The sequence below is a fragment of the Bombina bombina genome, chromosome 5 (genome assembly GCF_027579735.1).
Source record: "Bombina bombina isolate aBomBom1 chromosome 5, aBomBom1.pri, whole genome shotgun sequence".
NCBI lineage: Eukaryota > Metazoa > Chordata > Amphibia > Anura > Bombinatoridae > Bombina > Bombina bombina.
Window position 1 is genome coordinate 327,124,237 of NC_069503.1, and position 16,737 is coordinate 327,140,973.

The 16,737-nt window shown below is 37.8% G+C and overlaps 1 protein-coding gene across 1 annotated transcript in view; it reads right to left on the minus strand.

Annotated features, from left to right (window-relative positions):
* The window catches only part of CRPPA (CDP-L-ribitol pyrophosphorylase A), an 818,587-nt gene that overhangs the window by 515,019 nt on the left and 286,831 nt on the right, over positions 1–16,737 (minus strand). Inside the window, exon 5 of the mRNA XM_053714116.1 lies at positions 10,802–10,847. Coding sequence (XP_053570091.1) covers positions 10,802–10,847 — 46 coding nt within the window. The remainder of the gene's footprint in view (positions 1–10,801; positions 10,848–16,737) is intronic.

The following is a 16,737-nucleotide window of genomic DNA, read 5'->3' on the forward strand; positions in this document are numbered from 1 at the left end:
GATACTAATGTTTTTGTGTAATTTCTGTAATAAGATTGACAACTCCATTGTATTTTATTTTACTCTGCTCATCTTTATTACATGATTTGTATGTTTACAATCTATAAATAAAGCTTTTTTGAAAAAAAAAAAAAAAAAAAAAAAAAAAAAAAAAGCTGACACTGCACCAAACAAAAAAAAAAAAAAAAAAAAAAAAAAAAAAAACTGTGATGCACTAAAAATGGATGATCATCGAGAGGGGAGGGGATAAGTACCAAATATTATCCAGACAGGAAATGTATTGGATATTCAGACTTAGACCCAAGTTACCCCTTGGACATAACTTTGAGTATGATTTTATTAACTATTGGCACTGATTGTTCATTTCTTTCCCCTTCCCTGTTCTGTGCCACTGAACTATATATATATATATATATATATATATATATATATATATATTTATTTAAATGTATCTCTTTCCACCGTTTGTATATATTCACATTTTAAATACATATCACATGTCCTGTGTTGCTAGGACCAAGAGAAATGAATACAAAAGTATACCCATATTCATTCATGAATACTAAAATTAATTTTGATAATATTCCTTCTCTTGTTATACACCATCCCTGTCCTTTTATTTTACATATTGAGTGGTTGATGATGGAACAGATCAACCAGATAATGTATTAAATGGAGCATAGGTTGATTCCTAATGGATAATGCTTTATGCATTGTTTCACTATCTATGCTGTGTTCCTATCTTAACATTTTTGTTCCCAAAATGTTCAAAATAACTTTGATCTCGTTCTCCTTGTCAACTTGCACTATGTTACTCGCTAAAGCATGAGACACGTTGATAAATTAACAATGTTGCAAAGTAACTTAGGTAAAGTTTTGAATTATGTTTTTTATGTATCGATGTTATGCCTTGCTAAGTAACTATATTGTTTAATCTAGTTTATGAACAATTTCCAGAACGTATGAATTATAATTTTCATTAAGACAAATTCTATTGAATTCAACTGCTTAAGTACTAAGACATTTTTCGTCAAGCACATTGTATAAACGTATAAATATATAAATGTGTATGCATATACATATATATCTGTTGCATAGATTAAGATGTTAAAGAGATTTATGCTCATATGTATTCCTTGTAAATATGTGATATTGTTTAACATTGATGCATACCCCTTGTTTCTTTAATTTTTTTTAAAAAAGTTTTCACCAATCTGGACCCAGTGAGGGGTTTTTAAGTTTGAGTATGTCTGGGTGTTTTTATAGACTACGAGTACGGCACCCAGCCAAAACGCGTTAGTCTGCTAATTGTTTTTCCTCTATGTTTTAATAGATTAATAAAAGTAATCTTTTATTTATACGTTACCGGCACTTTTCTCTTTTTTGCTTGAATTTTTTTTGCCAGTAGCCGGTAACGTTTGCTGCACTGCCATCCGGAGTTAATCCTGTTTGATTTTCCCCTCTTGGAGCCGCTTCCCATTCAAGCTCACAGTCCAGGAGAAGAAAAAGAAGGGCTGGTTGCGCTGCTCACACTGAGAGTAAAGACCACCTGTTTGAACTTTGCGCTGTCTGCGCTATACTCATTGAATCCTTTTTCATTGTAAAGTAAAGCCGAAACTACGGAACACAGAGTTCTTTGAGACCCCTCTACCCGTATTACCGCAAGAAGGATTCACAGGTCGCCAGACCGGTGATGTCACCAAAAGCCGCGACTATACTGAAAACGTTTATCCGCATCTAGTGGATGGACAGGAGTCTGGGGGAAGCAGCCGTGCAGCAAGGAAGAGCTGGGACCTGTAAGAAGAGCGGTTAAGTAGAGCATACTTAACCATTTGAGTGGGGGGTCTCTGGATCCATAAGTACTTCGGGAGTTACAGATGAAGGCATACTCTCATTGATGTGATATGTTCCTTAGGATATCTTAATCTTGATGCCCCTTCCCCTGGATCGGGATATATATATGCTTAAGGTTCTCAGCATCTTTATTTCTATTTTTTCATATCTCAGAGGTTAAAGAATGAGATTGGGCAAGAGAGTTGTGGGCTGATAAGCTGTTCTTGATGAACTTTTACAACATATTGTGAATATTATACGTATGGGATTTGTACACTTGCTTTATGATATACTGACTCAGATATCTAAAAGGCTCAGTTAAAAAAACAAAATTTATGCTTACCTGATAAATTTCTTTCTCTTTTTGTGTATCCAGTCCACGGATCATCCATTACTTGTGGGATATTCTCCTTCCCAACAGGAAGCTGCAAGAGGATCACCCACAGCAGAGCTGTCTATATAGCTCCTCCCCTTAACTGCCACCTCCAGTCATTCGACCGAAGACAAGCAAGACATCTCTTGCCCAAGCCTGGGTGAAGAGAGAAAGTCTGCCCCCTACTAGATCCGTTACCGGATCGGGGGCTGATCTTTCATGCTGTCTTAGAGGCAGCAGCAGGCTTTTTGGCCTGCTTTCCTTTGTTCCAAGCCTGGTTAGGTCTCCAGACCGGCTTGGACTGGGTAAAATTTCCCTCTTGTTTTGTATTAGAGGAAGTTGATGCTGCGCCAGTCTTGAAGTTTCGAAAGGCACGAAAATTAGTCTGTTTGGTCCTTAATTTGTTGGACCTATCCTGAGTAAGGGCGTGACCTTTTCCTCTAGTAATATCAGAAATGATCTCCTTCAGTCCGGGCCCGAATAGGGTCTGCCCCTTGAAGGGAATGTTGAGAAGCTTAGACTTTGAAGTAACGTCAGCTGACCAGGAGTTAAGCCATAACGCCCTACGCGCTTGAATAGCAAAACCTGAGTTCTTAGCCGTTAGTTTGGTTAAATGAACAACGGCATCAGAAACAAATGAATTGGCTAGCTTAAGAGCTTTAAGCTTGTCAAGTATATCATCCAATGGGGTTTCTACCTGTAGAGCCTCTTCCAGAGACTCAAACCAGAAGGCCGCAGCAGCAGTGACAGGGGCAATGCATGCAAGAGGCTGGAGAATAAAACCCTGTTGAATAAAAATTTTCTTAAGGTAACCCTCTAACTTTTTATCCATTGGACCTAGGAAAGCCCAACTGTCCTCGACGGGGATAGTTTTACGCTTAGCTAGGGTAGAGACTGCTCCCTCCACCTTAGGGACCGTTTGCCATAAGTCCCGTGTAGCGGCATCTATGGGAAACATCTTCTTAAAAACAGGAGGGGGAGAGAATGGCACACCTGGTCTATCCCATTCCTTAGTAATAATTTCTGAAAACCTCTTAGGTATTGGAAAAACATCAGCGTAAACCGGCACTGCATAGTATTTATCCAATCTACACAATTTCTCTGGGACCATAATGGTGTCACAGTCATTCAGAGTAGCTAAAACCTCCCTGAGCAACACGCGGAGGTGTTCAAGCTTAAATTTAAATGTAGACATATCAGAATCAGGTTGAATTATCTTCCCTGAGTCAGAAAAATCACCCACAGATAGAAGCTCTCCTTCCTCAGATTCTGCATATTGTGAGGGGATATCAGACATAGCTACTAAAGCGTCAGAATGCTCTGTATTTTTCCTAGCCCCAGAGCTGTCTCGCTTTCCTTGTAACCCTGGTAGTTTGGACAATACCGCTGTAAGGGTATGATCCATAACTGCCGCCATGTCTTGTAAGGTAAAAGCTATGGGCGCGCTAGATGTACTTGGCGTCTCTTGAGCGGGAGTAATAGGTTCTGACACGTGGGGAGAGTTAGTCGGCATAACTTCCCCCTTGTCAGTTTCCTCTGGTGATAAATCTTTTAAAGCCAGAATATGATCTTTATAACTTATAGTAAGATCAGTGCATTTGGTACACATTCTAAGAGAGGGTTCCACAATGGCTATAGGCGCGCTAGATGTACTTGGCGTCTCTTGAGCGGGAGTAATAGGTTCTGACACATGGGGAGAGTTAGTCGGCATAACTTCCCCCTTGTCAGTTTCCTCTGGTGATAAATCTTTTAAAGCCAGAATATGATCTTTATAACTTATAGTAAGATCAGTGCATTTGGTACACATTCTAAGAGAGGGTTCCACAATGGCTTCTAAACATAATGAACAAGGAGTTTCCTCTATGTCAGACATGTTTAACAGACTTGTAATGAGACCAGCAAGCTTTGAAAACACTTTAATTAATATGAAAAAGCAGAATATAAAAAACGGTACTGTGCCTTTAAGGGAAAAAAACCAACACAAAAACTGCAAAACAGTGAAAAAAGCAGTTAACTCTATGAAATTTTAACAGTGTATGTACTAGACTAAAATAGCATTGCACCCACTTGCAAATGGATGATTAACCCCTCAGGCTCAAAAACGAAGCAAAAAAACGGTAAAACCGTTATAACAGTCACAGGCAAACTGCCACAGCTCTGCTGTGGCTCCTACCTTCCATTAAAACGACTTTTGTAGGCACAAAAACCCTTAACAGAGGTCCAATATGTCAGGGGACTCCTTCAGGGAAGCTGGATTTCTTAGAGTGTAAAAATTACTGCTCAATTAGAGCGAGAAAATAGGCCCCTCCCACCATGCACTGAAAGTCAGAGGGCCTAAAAAACTACTCCTAGGAGTCAAATAACAGCCATGTGGAAAACTAGGCCACAAAGAAAGATTTATCACCCTTAGTAAAAAACGTTCCTTATAACACATGTAAACGTTTAACATACTAAGCCATCAGAGCAATTAACATGAAAATTACCCTTTACTGCATGCATGATGCCAGTCGTTATTAAATCACTGCAATCAGGCTTACCTCAAATATATCAGGCACTGTCAGCATTTTCTAGACTTCTTATTATCTCTCTAGAAAAAAATATACTGAACATACCTCAAGGCAGTTAATTCTGGAGGCCGTTCCCCCAGCTGAAGTTTCCCCATCTCTTCAGTTATGTGTGAGAACAGCAGTGGATCTTAGTTACAACCTGCTAAGATCATCAAAAACCTCAGGAAAAACACTTCTTCTAATTTCTGCCTGAGGTAAAAACAGTACAACTCTGGTACCATTTAAAATAACAAACTTTTGATTGAAGATAAACTACACTAAGTCACCACATCTCTCTAGCTACTTCCCTTGTCGAGAGCTGCAAGAGAATGACTGGGGGTGGCAGTTAAGGGGAGGAGCTATATAGACAGCTCTGCTGTGGGTGATCCTCTTGCAGCTTCCTGTTGGGAAGGAGAATATCCCACAAGTAATGGATGATCCGTGGACTGGATACACCTTACAAGAGAAAGAAGAATTAAACGTTTAAGCTGGTATACAACGATATTGGAACACCTAAATATTTTAGGAATCCTTACAGACACCCGGGTGAACTAATTTAGGCAATTATTATTTGTGTCTTTAAGGACTTTTTGCTTGTTTATTTAATTATCAAAACCAACATATAGTGTTATGCCACTATTTCATACAATAGCATAGTGGGAACTCCAAAACCACAACTTTCTAACCTCACCTTTCAAATGCATTCAACATAAAAGAATGGTGGAGCAGAGTGGAAGCAGCAGCCCTATTACATTTATACTCAAACTAAAGATATAAAGTCCATTTTAAAATGTCATTTACATCTTACATTTATTAAATTTCAAGATAACTCATGTAAAACCAAGAACTTTGGATAAAAATAACTAAACCAAAATAACAAAAAATAATACTGCTCCTCGTTGTTCACCTCTATTACAATTTTTATATTCTTATTTGCTAATTAGAGGAACCAGCAAGATGAAACAAACTTGAGAGAAGACAGTAGTTGAAGTACTTTAAATAGTGAATCACAGAATGACTATCTTTCCAAAGAATAAGAGTGTAAAATAAGAGTTGGTTCTAGCTAGCCCATGCAATCATAAAAGTGACATCACAGGAGGACTGCAACTTACAGGCAGCAGCATACATTATTTCAATAAAATATGATTCTTAACGACTGCCCAAGGCTTTCCTTAGAAAGACTGTTATTTTTTGTTGATACCTCAATTGCACTTAATATTAACCATACCTCTGCTTTCCCATCAGATGCCCTTATCTAGGATTGGGGTGTTACAGTCCAATAGAATGATAGTGCTAGGCAGTAACATTAGAATATTTGCATGTTATGAGAAAAACTCTTATTTTGCTAAAAGGCTTGCTTAATTAAATAATTGACATAACGGTAGACAGGCCTTCTAAACTGAAGGTTTAATTATTAGAATTTCTGGGGGGGGGGGCAAGGGAGTCTTTTAGGAACATCTTGGACAAAAGTCTCATATACAGCACCTGTCGAATTTGCCTGTCTTCATTTGTTGCATTCTATTAATACCTTATCCAAAACCCGAAGATAAGTAATGCCTTCATAGTTTAATCACTGCCTTGTGTTTCTATATTGTAACTGCTTAGTTGTGATACATTTATAAGCTGATTACTGATTTATGTTATTACAATAAGTTTATAATAAACACATTATTATTCTGTATTTTGTGTGATTTTCTCTTTTCTAGTAATATAGTGAGAACTAGTGTGTGCTTCACCAGCGCCAGGACAAACCAAAGACACTACACAAAACCTAACAACCCCCTTGACCCAAAATTTGGTCAATCCTTTATCCCCTTCTGCTAGACTTTAACACCCACTCCCCTGCACTGCAGGAAACAATCAAGGAATCCATTAACCATTCCAGTTATGAGAACCCATAACAAACATCACCCCCCACCAAATATACTTCTTACCATGATATCCTGCCCAACTCCAGGGACCCATCATAAAGGATGTCTTAACCATATACACTCAGTCACCCATCAGAACGTCCCCGACCCTGAACTATTTTTATAATTAGATTTTATTCCTACTCATTTTCTAAATAAACACAAGATGGTACAATGAGAAAAAAATAGTTTATGATCTGCAATTTCCATTTAATCCTAAATTACATTTTTTAGGAAATTTAACGGATTATTAATTTGGCACCATTAATTATTGATTGCGTCACAGAAGGCAACAAACTGAGATAAGTAAGCAGTAATGAAATGAAAAACAGTCGGCCAGATTACGAGTTTTGCGTTATGAGTGGCTCGGTAATACCTTGCAAGTTATTGCCACCGCTCACCTTTAATAGCGTTGCTATTACAGGTTTTCCAAAAACCGGCGTTAGCGGGCAATATGGCAGCATTGAGCTCCATACCGCACACAAATACCAGCGCTGCTTTGAGCTGGTTTTACGTGCTCGTGCACGATTTCCCCATAGACATCAATGGGGAGAGCCAGCTAAAAAAAGCCTAACACCTGCAATAATGGAGCGTAAAGCTCTGTAACTCAGCCCCATTGATTCCTATGGGGAAAGAAAATGTATGTTTAAACCTAACACCCTAACATAAACCCCGAGTCTAAACACCCCTAATCTGCTGCCCCTGACATCGCCGACACCTACATTACACTTATGAACCTCTAATCTGCCGCCCCAGACATCGTCGCCACCTACCTAAACTTATTAACCACTAATCTGCCGCTCCCGACATCACCAACACCCACCTACAGTTATCAACCCCTAATCCGCCGCCCCCACTATACTAAAGTTATTAACCCCTAAACCTCTGGCCTTCCACATCACTAACACTAAATAAATATATTAACCCCTAAACCTAAGTCTAACTCTAACCCTAACACCCCTAACTTTATTATAATTAAAATAAATCTAATTACTATTATTGCCTAAATAATGCCTATTTAAAGGGACAGTAAACCTTAAAAATAATGTTATATAATTCTGTACATAGTGCAGAATTATATAACATTATATTAGCCAAACATTTATAAAACATAATTTCCCCTATTAATTTAAAAAAAAAAAATGCTGTTTCACAGACCCGCTCTCTGCTCTCTGCTGAGCAGTCTGTTATATTTACTCAGCGCATCGGGCCAGCTGTATAGTCACATAGGGGAAATTATGTTTTATAAATGTTTGGCTAATATAATGTTATATAATTCTGCACTATGTGCAGAATTATATAACATTATTTTTAAAGTTTACTGACACTTTAAGACTAAATACCCGTAAAATAAAAGCTAAGCTAGCTACAATATAACTAATAGTTACATTGTATCTATCTTAGGTTTTATTTTTATTTTACAGGTAAGTTTGTATTTATTTTAACTAGGTAGAATAGTTAGTAAATAGTTATTAACTATTTACTAGCTACCTAGTTAAAATAAATACAAAGTTACCTGTAAAATAAAACCTAACCTGTCTTACACTAAAACCTAACATTACACTAAAATTAAATAAATTAAATTAAAAAAATAAATTTATCTAAATTACAGAAAATAATAAACACTAAATTACACAAAATAAAAAAGAAATTATCAAATATTTAAACTAATTACACCTTATCTAATAGCCCTATCAAAATAAAAAAGCCCCCCAAAATAAAAATAAAAAACCTAGCTTTTGCGGGGCATTGCCCCAAAAAAATAAGCTCTTTTACCTGTAAAAAAAAAAATACAAACAACCCCCCAACAGTAAAACCCACCACCCACACCCCCCCCAAATTTAGCTCTTTTAAGTTGCTCAAAGTCCCTAATCTAAAAATAAATCCCACCCAATAAACCCTTAAAAAAACCTAACACTAACCCCCGAAGATCCACTTACAGTTTTTGAAGACCGGACATCCATCCTCAACGAAGCCAGGAGAAGTCTTCATCTAAGCGGCAAAAAGTCCTCAACGAAGGCAGGAGAAGTCTTCATCCAAGTGGCAAGAAGTCATCCTCCAGGTGGGCAGAAGTCTTCATCCAGATGGCATCTTCTATCTTCATCCTTCCGACGCGGAGCGGCTTCATCTTCAAGACATCCGCCGAGGAGCATCCTCTTCTTTAGATGGTTCTTGAAGAATGAAGGTTCCTTTCAATGACATCATCCAAGATGGCGTCCCTTGAATTCCGATTGGCTGATAGATTGAGCATTAATCCTATTGGCTGATCCAATCAGCCAATAGGATTAAGCTTTCATTCTATTGGCTGATTGGAGCAGCCAATAGAATGTGAGCTCAATTCTATTGGCTGATTAAATCAGCCAATAGGATTAAAGCTCAATCAAGTTGGCTGATTGCATCAGCCAATATGATTTTTTACCCTTTAATTCTGATTGGCTAATAGAATTCTATCAGCCAATTGGAATTCAAGGGATGCTATCTTGGATGACGTCATTTAAAGGAACCTTCATTCTTCAAGAACCATCGAAAGAAGAGGATGCTCTGCGCCGGATGTCTTGAAGATGGAGCCGCTCCGCATCTGAAGGATGAAGATAGAAGATGCCGCTTGGATGAAGACTTCTCCCGGCTTCGTTGAGGACTTCTTGCCGCTTGGATGAAGACTTCTCCCGGCATCGTTGAGGACTTCTTGCCGCTTGGATGAAGAATTCTCCCAGCTTCGTTGAGGATGGATGTCCGGTCTTCAAAAACTGTGGATCTTCGGGGGTTAGTGATAGGTTTTTTTAAGAGTTTATTGGGTGGGTTTAATTTTTAGATTAGGGACTTTGGGCAACGTAAAAGAGCTAAATGCACTTTTAAGGGCAATGCCCACCCAAATGCCCTTTTCAGGGCAATAGGGATCTTAGGTTTTTTAGGTAGGTTTTTTTTGGGGGGTTGGTTGTGTGGGTGGTGGGTTTTACTGTTGGGGGGTTGTTTGTATTTTTTTTTACAGGTAAAAGAGCTGATTTCTTTGGGGCAATGCCCCCGTAAAAGGCCCTTTTAAGGGCCATTGGCAGTTTAGTGTAGGCTAGGTTTTTTTATTTTGGGGGGGCTTTTTTATTTTGATAGGGCTATTAGATTAGGTGTAATTAGTTTAAATATTTGATTATTTGTAATAATTTTAATTATGTTAAAGTTAGTGGGTGTCAGGGCTAGGGTTAAGTTAGGGTTAGACTTAGGGTTAGGTTTAGGGGTTAATAACTTTAGTATAGTGGCAGCGACATTGGGGCAGCAGATTAGGGGTTAATAACAGTAATGTAGGTTGTGGCGATGTTAGGGACAGCAGATTATGGGTTAATAAGTGTATGTAGGTGGTGACGACATTGGGGAGAGCAGATTAGGGGTTAATAAAATTTAACTAGTGTTTACAATGCGGGAGTGTGGCGGTTTAGGGGTTAATATGTTTATTATAGTGGTGGCGATGTCCGGAGCGGCAGATTAGGGGTTAATAATTTTATTTTAGTGTTTGCAATGTGGGAGGGCCTCGGTTTAGGGGTTAATAGGTAATTTATTGGTGTTAGTGTACTTTGTGACACTTTAGTTATGAGTTTTATGCTACAGCTTTGTAACATAAAACTCTGACTTTCAGTTTACGGTACGGATCTTGTAGTTTTAGGCTCACTTGGCCGGACAGGTAAACTCGTATTACCGGTGCTATGGAAGTCCCATTGAAAAAGGACTTTTTAAAAAGTGAGGTAGTTACGTTGCGTGACGGCCAAAAAAGTGTGCGGTACAGCTATACCTACAAGACTTGTAATAGCAGAGGTAGTGAAAAAGCAGCGTTATGAAGCTTTTTCACTCATAACGCAAAACTCGTAATCTAGCCGAGTATGAGGTAAAGTAGCCAACACCATGCTTAAAACTATAGACTCTCAAAGTCCATGAAAAACATTTAGAAAACCATTCTCTATAATAAAATACACTAATGTAAACACTTTATTTTTTTAGCAAAGTTCACAGAAAAATATGTTATTGTGAAAGAATTAATCAATGCATTGTAAATACGCAATACAAAATTGTAATCATAAACAACATGTAAAGAAATGAAAAAAGCACCTAAATTGTTTAGCAAAATGAACATACAATAATGAAGTATTACTTACCTTTAATAATTGATTCAGCTGCATATAAATCCCGCTTGTAGGTCACCTAGAGCACAAATGAATCTCATTAATTACAGAAGCAGGATGGAATTTAATACCAATAAACCAGTGCCCTAAAGCGGTATTTAACATTGGAATGCCATAAACAAATGATTTTGTCAATCTGCTAATTATAGTAAACATTATTAGGTAGTCTAGGAAGCAAAACTATACAGAATTCAAAACATTGTTACCTTGTTACCTTTATAAAACTCATAAGGTAATAAAATATTTTAGTTGCCTGAACATCACAAAATATTTGAAAACATTTAAATTTTAGCATTATTGATCATAAAAAGAAGAATAACAGTCTATACTGACTCACAGGCTTTTAGTAAAGTAATTATTTTAACACTTAAAATTTAAAGGGGCAGTAAAGTCAAAATTAAACATCCATGGTTCAGGTAGAGCATGCAATTTTAACAACTTTACAAATTTGTTTTGCTCTCATGATATCTTTTGTTGACGATTAAACCTAGCTAGACTAATAGCCGTTTAGGAGCATGTACAGGTCTTTACAATTTTAATGCAGCAGTAATTGCAGCAATATATTACATTACTATAAACATTGTTCCAAACACTGCTGCTAGATGGCTAAAGACACTTGCACTCTCCTGAGCTCACCTAAGATTATGCTTTAAACAAGAGAACTAAGCAAAACTGATCAAATAGGTAAATTGGAAAGTTTATTAAAATGTCATGCTCTAAATGACAATTCATAACAATCCATTGCACGTTTTTATTATCTGCTGGGAAACTAGATGCAGAGTAATAAGTACTATAGCAATCATATCTCACGTCATTGTTAACACAAAGCATGGAAATAAAATTAAATAAATCTTACTAAAATTAAAGGGACATTAAACAATTTGAGATGGTAATATAAAATGATAAATCTCATATATAAACAGAAGTCTGCAATATATTTTATTGATTTATTTTGTCACCTTTTCCTGTAATTCCACTCTGAAATTGTGAGCATTTAAGTTCCTGTCAGAAATGGGAGTTCAGAACCCTGTTATATTGCACACAGCCATTGACTGCATTCTAGAGCTGCAACAACTAATCGGCATAATCGATTATGAAAATAGTTGTCAACGAATCTCATAATCGATTAGTTGGTTGGCAATTAGTTGGTCTGTGCACAGCACCAGCTGCTTTACTCCAATGAGCTCCTGCGCATGGTATTGTGTTTTATGGTTATGCCCTTAGCCTAAAGGACGTCTACAGACATTTTACTTTTCACTTTTTTAGGACACTATAAGTTTCTTTTTAAGTTTACAACTACTCCTGGCTTATGTGCAACCCAGAAATAAAATAGGAGTCATAATTTTGATTGTTTATATAAAATGAGGTAATTTGGGACTATGCTTTGCATGATACAGTGCTGAGCTTGTTATTTACACCTAGCCCTAGATTGATGGCATTTTGTTATATGAATTGATGTCACTATTACCCGTTTGCACAATTTTTAGCGGATCGCGTGCTATTGCTGATTATATGTACTCTATAGATAAATGTGTAAAGGCTGTGTCCTTTTACTGATATATAGTCTATAGCCTTTTTTCTATTTTTAATTAATTGGAATATGTACCAAATTCAACCTCTGTAAGTATATATCTGTTATTTTAAGAGTGGACTAGATATTTTCCCCCCTAACCTTATAGATGGTTATTTACCACTGCATATAGATAGTCAAGATATTTTTATGTTAGAATAAAGTCCAAGCTTACTTTGCATTGGTGAAGAGCTAACAAAGATAAATATCCCACCTTGGTGAAATTGGCAAAACCCTATTTATGCATCTCGGGCACCTCCACATAATCTGAGCGCCTCTTCTCTGCTGCAGGCAAAATAGCTTGCAAAAAAGAGAGCCAGCCTCAGCCAGGAGCATGTGGACATGTTGACAATTTTGCATTTCAATGCAAAGTTTCTGAAAGAGTGAATAACAGAATGTGATAAACAGTGACCGCCTACCTCTTTCTACTTCTTTTCAAACAGTTTGTGGTTTTGTTTTGCTTAATTATAAAAATGTGTTCTGCAGCTTAAAAAATTGGACAAACAGTTGTTTTAATGTAAAGTTTAAGTCTGAAATTATATTTATAACACTCAGTATGTGGATTTTATTTTAAATATAGGAAACAATTTATTTATTTTTTATCCGATTAGTCGATTAATCGAAAAAATAATCGGCCGATTAATCGATTATGAAAATAATCGTTAGTTGCAGCCCTACTGCATACTCTAGTGACCTATTTATAACTGTCCCTAATTGGCAAGAGCAGAGAAGGATAACTAAGTTACAACATGGCAGCACCCATTGTTTTATAGACACTAAAACTTTGCACTTATTTTGTCAATATTTAAACAGCTAATGAAACTTTAAAAATACATCTATATGTTATTCAAAGACTAATCTTTTCTTTGAATGCATCATTCTGTCTAGCGTTTAATGCCCCTTTAAAGACAAGAAACCCATTTTTTTTTTCATGATTCAGATAGAGTATGTGATTTTAAACATTTTCCAGTGTACCTCTAATACAAAACTTATTTTATTTTCTTGGTATCCTTTGTTAAAAAGGATATCTAAGTTGGCTCAGGAGCTGCTGATTGGTGGCTGCACGCATATGCCTTGTGTTATTGGCTCCCCAATGCATTCAGCTAGCTCCCTGTAGTGCATTGCTGCTTCTTCCACAAAGTATACCAAGAGAATAAAGAATATTACATAAATTGGAAAGTTGCTTAAAATTGTATTCGCTATCTGAATCATGAAATACATTGTTTGGGTTTAATGTCCATTTAAATAGGGAAGGATTAGGTTTTTATTTCTACACAAATGCATTATTTCCCAGACTACTTATTATTGTACTTATTATTGTACCATGGTAATAACACTAGATTAACATTTGCTCATAGATTACATTATACTGGTGGGATTTGGGGTCTTTATACATTTGCATTAGCAATCAGTGTGGCTGAAACTCCTGAACTCAATAATTAGTAGGGGTGTCTGCATGAATATACACTCATCGGCCACTTTATTAGGTACACCTTTTCAATTGCTTGGTAACACAAATTACTAATTAGTCAATCACATGACAGCAACTAAATGCATTTAGGCATCTAGAGGTGGAGAAGATGACTTGCTGAAGTTCAAACCGAGCATCAGAATGGGAAAGAAAGGGGATTTAGGTGACTTTGAACGTGGCATGGTTGTTGGTGCCAGACGGGCTGGTCTGAGTATTTAAAAAACTGCTGATCTACTGGAATTTTCACACACAACCATCTCTAGGGTTTATAGAGATTTGTCCGAAAAAGAGAAAATTTCCAGTGAGCGGCAGTTGTGTGGAAGACAATGCCTTGAGGTCAGAGTAGAATAGGCAGACTGGTTTGAGATGACAGAAAGGCAACAGTAAGTCAAATAACCACTCGTTACAACCAAGGTATGCAGAATACCATCTCTGAACGCACAACACGTCGAACTTCTACAGCAGCAGAAGACCACACCGTTCGCCACTTATGTCAGCTAAGAAGAGGAGACTGAGGCTAAAATTCACACAGGTTCACCAAAATTGGACAATAGACGATTGGAAAACGTTGCCTGGTCGGATGAGTCTCGATTTCAGCTGCGATATTCAGATGGTAGGGTCAGAATTTGGAGTAAACAACATGAAAGCATGGATCCATCCTGCCTTGTATCAACGGTTCAGGCTGGTGGTGGTGGTGTAATGGTGTGGGAAATATTTTGTTGGCACACTTTGGGTCCCTTACTACCAATTGAGCATCAGTTGGTCACCAGATCTCAATCCAATAGAGCACCTTTGGGATGTGGTGGAATGGGAGATTCTTAGAAACAGAAATTTTGGATGCACCTTATAAACCCGCTCAGGGATTTGTTAGTCTAAAAATGAATGCCACTGCTATTTAATATATAAATTATAAAAATTATAAGTAGGTGGTAAAAAACGTGTATTTAATAATATATGGAATTGAAAGTGTATTAGATAGTATATAAAATATTGCACATAGATGTCAAACTAAAATTCCTTTACTAGTTAACTCATTAATAAAAAAAACAAGAAATTTCATACATAAGTTATTTCATTCATGAAGAACCATAAAACTTCATAAAAACAAGACCAATCAATGTTGAAACATAGTATCAGATAAAAAGACTCATTAGTGTCTTAACCACGGATTAAAAAGATGATGGACTTATCCAACGTTTTCTTCTATAATTCCTTTTTGATGGACAGTAGTTGGAATTAACAACAGAAAATAGAGTTAGTTGGTAAAAGTGCCCGGGACTTTCAGTGAATAAAAAATTAAGCAAACCTTAAAAGGCAACGTCCTTTGAAGTATTCAGTTTTTTCATTGTATCTGGCGATTACCGGTAAAAGCTGTATTGAGCAGAGCCCTTCCAGCTGTGTGTTATGCTTTATTTGTGGCACATCCTTGAGCCCGGATTACAAGAAGTCTTCCCTCTGTGGTCTTCTGTGTTTCACGGATCCTAAGAAGCAGACTAGCTTCCACGTTGTCTGTTTCAACCTCTGACCTTAGGGAGTCTGTTGTGTTCCGATACAGCTCCTCTGCCTACAGCATATTTGGATGTTTAGTGGATACTAACTGCTTGCACTAATAACTGAGGGATTACCCTTCTTTTTATATAATAATGGGAGATGCCGAAAAATCTGCAGCAACTGTGTGATGCTATCATGTCAATATGGACCAAAATCTCTGAGAAATGTTTCCAACACCTTGTTGAATCTATGCCACAATGAATTAAAGGCAGTTCTGAAGGCAAAAGGGGGTCCAACCTGCCCTTTTTTAGGAAAACCTGCCCTTTCCCTAAAAATCACTGCACTTCCCTGTAGCAACAATAACCCCCACACTATCCTTATCTCATCCTCACTCCTCTCATCCCCTATGCTGTCTTCTCATTAACTACTTTGTCTCCTTAGAAATACTTCCCCATCTAACTCTCCTTTGTCTAATCATACCCGCTCCTACAAGTCCCCCTCTCACCTTCTGTCACTCACACTCCTACTACTGCTTGCTGCTGGTGACATCTCTCCTAACCCTGGCCCTGCAGCAATCATCACACTTTTACACTCTCACTCAGTCCACCACTGCAAAAACTCTGTCACGCAATCCTAACAATCTCATCTCTATTAAACCACAGTGCTTATCCTCTCTCTTTTCTTGTGCTCTTTGGAATGCTCACTCTGTCTGTAACAAACTTACAACTGTTCATGACCTGTTTGTTTCTAACACCTTCAATCTTCTAGCAATTACTGAAACTTGGTTATCATCTTCTGACACTGCTTCCATTGCTGCTCTCACACACGGTGGTCTCCACTTTAGTCACACACCTAGGCTAGGTGAGAGACATGGTGGCGGTGTTGGAATTTTACTCTCCCCCTCCTGCTCCTTTCAGCACATGCAGCCTCATCCATCTCTCTCCTTTTCCTCCTTTGAAGTTCACTGCATCTGACTATTCTCCCCCCTCTCCCTCAGGGTGGCAGTTATCTATCGCCCCCCTGGACCAACCTCCCAATTCCTTGATAACTTTGCTGCCTGGCTTTCTCACTTTCTCTCTCCAAATACACCTGCTTTAATCCTGGGGGACTTCAACATCCCCATTAATTACCCATCTGCCCCTGCTGCCTCTAAGCTTCTCTCACTCACAAACTCCTTTGGTCTCTCACAATCCACCCTATTCCCTACTCACCGCGACGGACACTCTATTGATCTAGTATTCTACTACCTCTGCTCTCTCTCTGACGCCACCTGTCGCCCATTTCCCATCTCAGACCACCATCTGCTCACCTTTAAGCTTAACATACAGGCTAAACCTACTTCTCCCCCTCGCCCCCGCACCTGTAGAAATACGCACA